The sequence below is a fragment of the Argopecten irradians genome, chromosome 16 (genome assembly GCF_041381155.1).
Source record: "Argopecten irradians isolate NY chromosome 16, Ai_NY, whole genome shotgun sequence".
In the NCBI taxonomy this organism is placed as follows: Eukaryota; Metazoa; Mollusca; class Bivalvia; order Pectinida; family Pectinidae; genus Argopecten; species Argopecten irradians.
In genome coordinates, this window is record NC_091149.1 from 13915011 (window position 1) to 13924643 (window position 9633).

Sequence of the window (9633 nt, forward strand, 5' to 3'; positions counted from 1 at the left end):
AAATAATAAACACAGAAACACATTTATGTAGACTCTTATCACTACTGCATATATGTAAATTGTAATACTTACTTTATGCATGGTGGCGAATGAGAGCGGCGAGCAAGATGAATGTAAGCCGCTGGATTGAATGAAGACACGTGTGTAATTGGTACGGTGATCAAGATTGTTTATTAAAACTATACAACTAATGTGCCTCTTTATCGAGTACACTAGCCTGAGTTCTTCATATAAATGTAAACTCTATATCGACCGTTCAGACCTGATTTCTAGTGATAATAATATTAACTACTACTTCCTTATTGTTTTGAAGTTAAATAACAATTAACATTATGTGATATATATATATATATTGCTAAAATTATTAAATGTATAAAACCTTTAACTGAATATAATAATATATTAATTCTATTTAAGAGTTGTGCCTCTTGAAATTAACTTTTTGAATGGAAGTATAAACAACGAATGTATCTGTAATTAATGTGAAAGTGGTGTAAGTGCATATTTGAAATAACCAATTTAAATATGGAAATTGGTATGTCCTTGTGTGAAAGCAAAACTTTGTTATTTGCATGCATGTATTGAATAATGGTGGGTTTTTTCCCTAAATACTTTTGGGTTCCAGATTGAACCAAAATCAAGTGGGGAATTTATTACATATATATTGTACTTGGGTGTCAGGTTTAACAGAAGGTGGCAGAATGTCGAAGAAAAACCCCCGACTCGGCAACTACCACACATGGTTTTCAAAATTGTAAAGTGAAGTGAAGAGGTAGTGATAACATTTTAACCACTCGACTCCTATTACAAATAGTGAGTCATGCAAATAGTAAAACTTTAATTTTCGTTTTATTCTCCATTCAACCTTATTGTAGACCAGATAATGATTTGATTTGAGAGTCCCAGTCGTTTAAATACAGACATTGATTTAATGTAGATGGTCATTAATTATGTACAACTCCTATACATTAACAATAAAACACACACGACGCACTACATACATGCTACACACCGCATACACTTGACCCTGGCTATTAATAGAGGGCAACCAACTAAATAATTTTACATAGACCACAGTGTTAAACTTTGTTAAAGTTTTGTACTGTATTATTAAAACAAAGGAATATTAGTTAGCTATTGTGTTCTATAATTAAAGTCTAGGTTTTCATATAACACTAAATAGAAAAAAAAAATTGGGTCCTTCTGCTCAAACTCCAACCAGGGTAGCTTTATTGAAATCAGGCGCATTTTGCACTAAACATCCTGAAATTCTAATGCTTTTACCTATTCGTTATCAACGTTGACATTTTGAACCTAAATCGCAATATGAATTTCCAAATTCATATCATTGTTATCTAGGAATAATTACCTGTTAGAAAACATTTTTACTTTTGAAATTCATAATTAGCCAGCCGGGTTAAAATTCTATCCTGGGCTCAATCTTGTATACACAGGGGCCATTTCGAAGGTCTTTTTTTATTTAGTTGGTTGATCCCTATAGCAGAAATTAAAATTCCAATACTCACCTATGATGTAAAGTGTATTTCGGCTGTATGTCAAATCTGTAATATGAACTTAATCGGTCAAGTGGTTTGTCCAGGACAGGGCTTCACCTTCGGACAGTCACCCACGGAGTAATTCTGAAAACATGAAATATTGAACTTACACACTGTGTTGATTAATTGCAAATTATGTATTAAATATTGAAATAGTATTAATGTTGTTTAAGTTAATTATTGATTATATCATTAAACTTTCTGAATATAATGAAAAAATAGGAAAAGTCCTCAGCCAAGGGGAGATAATCCATTACATAATCAGGTACCCCTATAATATAGAAAATGTCAAGATTTTGGAAGAAAACCAGATATACCAAACCTTTTATATATTCAAATTTACCAGGAACATGGTTCCAGAGCCTTTCTGTTTAAAGTAAACAAATTAAACAAAGATCAAACCTGTAATGAGCACAAAAGATGCATGTCTTTGTACGTGACTGGAATCTGTGCAACCAACATATATTTCCGGTAATCTTGAATGACACTGAAACACCATTAATATGTAAACAAAAAGTATGATGTTAACATCAATTCAAAAACACCCAAAACTGGATTATTTTGTTTAACAGTCTTACTTCAAATCCGCAATCTAGTTTCCATGGCTGGCCCCAATTTGCCATATACATCATGAATATATTTAGTTTATGATAATGAACCATCCCTCAAATATTGTCCATAAACTCAATTTCAAACTTTATATTTCATCATTATACGAAATTTATACTAAAATGTTACATTTTAAGTTTAATAGTTATAAAACAGCCTTTTATAAAATGGTAACTGAAATATGTGAAATGAATTTTGGTTATAGTGAGCATATAATTTTAGTTTGAACGCAATCATTGAGTACAGCAAGTTATGGACAGAGATATTTTAATTAATAAACAACCATTTAGTTGTTAATGTCATCCCATCAAAAGGACAATGTCATATACAATCAGCACAATGGTTTAACGTTTTTGCTTACTGATGACAGTTTTTAATTGTCACAATGTCAAATAAGTACATTCGTATTCAAGTACACATAGTTTTATCTCGATTTATAATGACGTAGAGTCCAACCCACTGAATACAAACTAAGATAGTATAAAATCACGTTTTCTATGAGTGGAATTCAAATAAGTCTTGGAATAATTTTATGTGGCTTAGAAACTCTAAACGAAATTGAGAACAAAGCATTTATTTGACCATGTATTTGAATATATAGTAAATTCAAAAAGATTCTGAACACCCCCCCCACCTTCCTCTCTCTCTCTCTCTGTCTTAGTCCCCCCCCCTCTCTCTCTCTAAAGTATGTATGTGTGAGTGTGAGCGTGTGCGACATTTGTATGTCTTTGAGTAATTGCATGATCGTAAAAGGCGACTAAATTTAGGATCTTATCTTTTCTATTCTTCCTAACTGACTTTATCCTTCCGTATGCCTCCCTTGGCACCGCCTCACTTTTGGCCTTGAGTTGAGCGTTCGCCCCTGTGAGGAAGGCTCTGGGTTCTGTCCCCTGGCAGAGACACACCAAAGTCTGTAAAAGTGGTAGTTTCTGCTCCTGCTTAGCGCTCAGCAAAAAGGGAGTGGAACGACTGGTTCGCCCGTTGTCAGTATAATGTGACCGGGTGGGGTGTGTTGCTTTGTGTCTTCGGCGGCATGCTTCAGTGATATAGCACTATAAAAGGGCAAAAGTTCCACTATACAAGAAGACACAACATGAATATACCGCAGTCTCCCAAAACACGCACCTCGCACAACATACACGCAACACACCGCATACATGGGAGGCCGTCCTTATACATGACCATAGCTGTTAATAGGACGTTAATTAATCAAACAAACAAACAAACAAACTTTGTGTAATTGTACATATTGTTTGTTTGATATATGTTAAGGAGAGCACTAGTAGCCTTCGGGCTGTTTGTAATCCTCGTTAAATAAATAAAGAATTAAATTAAATTCCCTGCATATTGCATTCAATACTCTTGTATTTATTACCTGTTTATTTAATCGGTTAATACGAAATCCCGCGCAATACGCAAAGATTCCCCTGGGTAACATTTACGTTGTAATAAACTCACATAATACCAAGTGCCAAAACCAGATAAGTTTTGATCTTTACTGCCATGTTTCGGCATATTTACTCCAATTATAGGTATACATTAGATAATCAACTAAAAAAGAATGACAGGTTTTCGATAAAACAATAATATATCCCTATTCAAAGTCTCAATTTGTTTCATTTATGTGCTTGTTAACCCACTTAGTGCGAATCTTGAATAATATGTACAGATATCAAGGGTCCCCAGGAATTCATAATAACTGAGTTGGACTGCGTTTCTTAAAATGCTCATCATTTGAACAATAATTGGTGTTTTAACATGGCACTCTGAAATACAGGGCTAACTATGGCCATTGTGTAACTAATCTACAGCTACAGGTTAGGCATTCAACTAACTTTGACACTAAACATTTCAAAACAATTGTGTAATGTCTACTCTGGTCATGCATGTATTGCATGAAATTGTCATGAAATTCCATACCAATGTTTTACCAGAAAATTTGTTGTGAGTTTTAATTCTCTTCATTCTGAGTGGAGCTGTACAAGAAGCAACATGGAAGACAGTGCAGATCAGATCTTTATGAAGTCAAACTATCTAAGATGATTATCAAATTTTAATGAAGTACAAACTGATTTTTTAATATATCGCTCTACGTTATGAAAAGAATAACAACAGTTAAAGAATATCATTGGTCCTTTTTAAAACCACAATATCAAGATTGAGTGAATTTATAAAGGAAGCTGCATTGGAATTAAGTGAAAACGGCAAAGTGATAAAAAGAAACTAAAGCTTTTTTTTCAAATATATCCAGTAGGCTTTGTGTGAATCTTGAATAAGGAATCACACAATCAATCACTGAAAGTGTTCAATTTCGGAAAACGTGGATTTATGTGTTATGTGTATGAATTCAAGAAATGAAGTAATTTAAAAACAGTGAAATTATTGGGACAAGAAAGTTAATGAAAGCATTCAATTTTCAAAGAAAGAAAGTGCACGTTTCTACTAAAAATCAAAACATCATTTAAGGAATGCCTGTGCTGTCAAAATACATGTACTAAGGAGTTTTCGATACAAGGAGTGTTTTTTAGCGTTGTGGTTGATATAATTGGATTTAAGCCGATGTCTACGAATTAATGTATTAAACAGAAAATATGTAATAATATGTATTATTGAAGTCTTGTATTACATTTATATTGAATTTAATTTGATTTATTTATTATTTATCTGTCTTTTCGCAATGCTGCATGTAGTTTTGCTCTCTACCTTTCACTGTACATTAGTTTACCTGGACCTGTAGATTAGTTGAAACTAATCTATAGCTACAGGTAAACTAATGTACAGTGAAAGGTGTACTTATCTACAGACAGAACAAGTACTTGAACAATAGTCCAACTAAAGCAGGGTGACAGCAAAAGATGACATCATTGCAATGTTTTAAGTATGTCTAATAAGCACAAAAAAAAAAAAAAAAATTTATTTTGCCTTTGGTGCATGGGCAATCAGTACTTCATTCCATATAAGATATATAGTGCTACGGAAATATGTTCGGGATGCAATTAATGATTTTTCATATTTTCAACTGAAAATAATATTAGAAGCTCAAACTTTTCAATAGTGGTAAAGGTTTAAAGTAAGCAATTTTGTAACTGAAGAAAACACCAAATGGTCTGCTCCTGTTTTTGATAGTGAAAAAGTACCATTTGTGAGTGTTGGAGCATCTTTAAAATGCGTGCAGGAAATGGTAATATTTTTTTATTCATCAGCATTGCTTAATAACATGATTCGAAATGAAATACTTATTTAACCGCAAGACCTATATAATTTGAACAGGCTTGAAAATTAAATACTCAACATGTGTAAGAATCTGTATCGTTATACAGAAATATAAAGGTTATGGAATCATAACACCATTTTCCAGAATTTCTAGTCTTAAAAGTTCCTAAAATGAATAACAAAAAGATAAATTGATTAATCTTTCTAATTGATTAGATTAATTAATAAATTATTAATTGCGAGCAAATTTTTATTTTTTAAAGTTTCTAAAATAGACCTTCCCACAATACTATCTTCAGATGACAACTTTTCAGATTTCAGATTTCAGATTTTTCTTAAATCGTAATCATCTTTTGATGACATGATAGTCCAAATAATTACAAAATATTTTGGTGTTTAAGAACCGGCAGTGGGTGTATTACTTCGGTGAAGATTTGATAGGCCTCCAAATTTGACCTTTTTTGGTTTCGATATTATTATCTGTAAAAATTATTTAGAAGTTTTCACGCCACAAATATTCAGTCAAAATTTGCAGAATTAAACACTTTTGAAAATATGATATCGTTTCACGAAACTGAACATCAATTTGATTTAGTTTTTGACCAAAAAATGAACGCCGGTGTACAGTCATTCCTAGTATAGCCCCTTGGGCCTTTTAAATTTTTTAAAGGTATCTTACAGGTTCTCTGTCATAGTACTACAAAATGCACCTAGGTTTGGTTGAATTGGTTTGTGGGCAAAATTCAATGGTAGCTGTAACATATCCTTTAGAGATATGTTATACTCATATCAATCAAAATTCAATGGTAGCTACAACATATCCTTTAGAGATATGTTATACTCATATCTTATATCAAAATTCAATGGTAGCTACAACATATCCTTTAGAGATATGTTATACTCATATATCAAAATTCAATGGTAGCTGTAACATTCCTTTAGAGATATGTTATACTCATATCTTATATCAAAATCAATGGTAGCTGTAACGTATCCTTTAGAGATATGTTATACTCATATCTTATATCAAAATTCAATGGTAGCTGTAACAGATCCTTTAGAGATATGCTACACTCATATTTTACATCAAAATTCAATGTAGCTACAACATATCCTTTAGAGATATGTTATACTCATATCTTATATCAAAATTCAATGGTAGCTGTAACAGATCCTTTAGAGATATGCTATACTCATATCTTATATCAAAATTCAATGGTAGCTGTAACAGATCCTTAAGAGATATGCTATACTCATATTTTACATCAAAATTCAATGGTAGCTACAACATATCCTTTAGAGATATGTTATACTCATATCTTATATCAAAATTCAATGGTAGCTGTAACAGATCCTTTAGAGATATGCATACTCATATCTTATATCAAAATTCAATGGTAGCTACAACATATCCTTTAGAGATATGTTATATTAATATTTTATATTAAAATTCAATGGTAGCTACAACATATCCTTTAGATATATGTTATATCAAAATTCAATGGTAGCTGTAACAAATCCTTTAGAGATATGCTATACTATATTTTACATCAAAATTCAATGGTAGCTACAACATATCCTTTAGATATATGTTTTATCAAAATTCAATGGTAGCTGTAACAGATCCTTTAGAGATATGCTATACTCATATTTTACATCAAAATTCAATGGTAGCTACAACATATCCTTTAGAGATATGTTATACTCATATCTTATATCAAAATTCAATGGTAGCTGTACGGATCCTTTAGAGATATGCTTTACTCATATTTTACATCAAAATTCAATGGTAGCTAAACATATCCTTTAGAGATATGTTATACTCATATCTTATATCAAAATTCAATGGTAGCTGTAACAGATCCTTTAGAGATATGCTATACTCATATCTTATATCAAAATTCAATGGTAGCTACAACATATCCTTTAGAGATATGTTATACTCATATCTTATATCAAAATTCAATGGTAGCTACAACATATCCTTTAGAGATATGTTATACTCATATCTTATATCAAAATTCAATGGTAGCTGTAACAGATCCTTTAGAGATATGCTATACTCATATTTTACATCAAAATTCAATGGTAGCTGTAACGTATCCTTTAGAGATATGTTATACTCATATTTGAACATATTAGGAAACATTAATTCTCTTCTTGTATTTTATTTAAAAAAAAATGTTTGTGATTGTTTGTTTTCACTGATGGGGACCTACCACATAAACGCAAAAAAAAAACCACCACAAATTCCGACTATATGATAAAAACACAGCGACAAAACGAATTAGTCCTGTTTTCAATATTTTATTTCCTTAAATTCCCCCACCAAATATTTTCGTTCAACACAAATACAATTCATGTATTCAGTCCAACAAATGTCCAAGTAAGAGATACCGTATCACAGGAACAATTCGTGGAAATGCTTGATTATTTCTGAGGATTGCATGGTTATGAGGACGTATACTTATGTGTATAAGGAAATCTTCACTATAATTCTAATTAAAGGGAAATCATAGCCTCGTTCCATTCAAATTTCTTAAATAATACCGTATATCCAATAATAACTGCGAGTGAAACGTTTCGCGGTTTAAACATAAAAAGTGAAAATGAAAAATTCGGAACAATATGTCTACAATTCGATCTACTAAATACGTTTGACTAATTGATCTTGCTACACGGCCATGTCCAATGACTTCGTGAAAGTAGGAAAACGTATATGGTATATAAAATCTTCATATCATTTGGAATACTTTCACCACACGCCTATCTTCCTCTGACAATGTTCTGTTGTGCTGTGAAACACATATAATGTTCTGCCTTGATGACGTATGAAGTTCCCATGGCACCAACAGGGTATTATTGCTGTAGGCTTTCAAGTCGTCGCCATTGAAAGACAATGTGAATATTTTCCCTGAATCCTGTGACGTCACCAGTATTTTTGTACCTGTGACGCAAATGCCTGTACAGATACCGATTTGACGATCTGCAACCTTCCACAGGGTATCTCCGTGAAAATTTATGCATTTAATGTGCGGTTCTGAATAAATTTGGTCGGTGATAAAAATCTTTTGCTCTGATGACATCATGGTGACGTATGTAAACTTTGTGGATTCGTATGATTCATCTAAATTTAACATCCACAACTCTCCATCAGTTTCCAAAATTTGTAGCTCAGAACTGGAGCAGACAGCCACATATCTATCATCAGAAGCTATCGCCTTGCATGTGATGCCGGTTTTCAATTTACGTCCAACCAACACTGAACCGTCCTCTGTAACGTCACATCTCAGGAGTTCCTGCGTATCTGGAATGGACAATAAACTTGATCGTGAGTCGACGATATGCAAACAACATCATAGGGTGCTGGGTGGATGTTTGTGGAACACATGCAGTTGAGAAAGATACTTAATACGGTCACGACTGCATTCGTATGGTCTACAAGTAGTAGTTTTTCCGACGGGTAAAATCACAATGCCCGTGATCCATGACGGTTTTTCCTTGAAACGGTAGTTTGATGTATGGACATGCGCTTTGTTAGGATTCTTTGTTTGTTCAGACGAGTTGTTTGTCTTTATTGATATATCTTTCACCTTTTCATTTTTGCGTTGTCGCACCAACTCACTAATTCTTTTCCTCATCGAATGATTTTCTCCCGAAGATGTTGGTCTGACTGGTGTAGAAATGTCCACGTGTTACGTCTCTTATCAATGGTGTTCTCCAGAAGGTCGCATTGTTCAGATAGAAGACTTAGATCTTGTTCTAAGTTGCTTTGCCTTGACAGTTTTACGGCATCTGAATTTTCGGACCTTTCAACTTTGTTCTGAGCCTCTTCTTGAGTGAGAACGTATTTGCATTGTCGATGGTCCTGGCAGCATATCGAACATATAAACTTATTGTGATCAACACAGAAATGGCCAAGCTCTTTTTGAGGATGTTCTTTACAGTGCTCGGTCTTCGTTGGTGTTCTGTAAGCATCAATCATTGTACTGATCACGTGGTTGCTGACCAGTTGATCTACCCACCGTTTCGGGTTTTGTTTCACATGCAATGGAACCGAGACGTATCGGCGGCATACTGGGCAATGGTATCCGTTTCGGTGAGGATTTTGCGAATGTCTTTCTATAATGTAATTGCTGATACATTTCTTACAAAATGAATGTAGACATGGCAAGGCTTTAGGTTCCTGGAATATTTCTAGACAAATCGTACATGTGATCTGGTCTTCTGCTGTCTGGATAATTGCAGTTGCCAT

At 33.2% G+C, this 9633-nt stretch overlaps 2 protein-coding genes across 2 annotated transcripts; both read right to left on the reverse strand.

The window, feature by feature from the left end:
- Positions 1-8113: 8113 nt before the first annotated feature.
- Positions 8114-9019, reverse strand: LOC138310010 (uncharacterized). The gene is made up of 2 exons (XM_069251159.1): positions 8821-9019; positions 8114-8685 (listed from the first exon to the last, which is right to left on the reverse strand). The coding sequence occupies exons 1-2, from the start codon at positions 9017-9019 to the stop codon at positions 8114-8116; spliced, it is 771 nt and encodes a 256-aa protein (XP_069107260.1).
- LOC138310011 (E3 ubiquitin-protein ligase TRIM13-like) lies at positions 9016-9633 on the reverse strand. The gene has a single exon (XM_069251160.1). It carries the CDS (start codon positions 9631-9633, stop codon positions 9016-9018), a length of 618 nt encoding a protein of 205 aa, XP_069107261.1.

Bases quoted from the DNA above. Each gene is read 5' to 3' on its own strand.
- LOC138310010 (XM_069251159.1), bottom strand. From the start codon at position 9,019: ATGAGGAAAAGAATTAGTGAGTTGGTGCGACAACGCAAAAATGAAAAG. The intron at 8,686-8,820 runs GTAGACCATACG...TGTCCATTCCAG, and splicing joins CGTCGGAAAAACTACTACTT to ATACGCAGGAACTCCTGAGA.
- LOC138310011 (XM_069251160.1), bottom strand. From the start codon at position 9,633: ATGGCAACTGCAATTATCCAGACAGCAGAAGACCAGATCACATGTACG.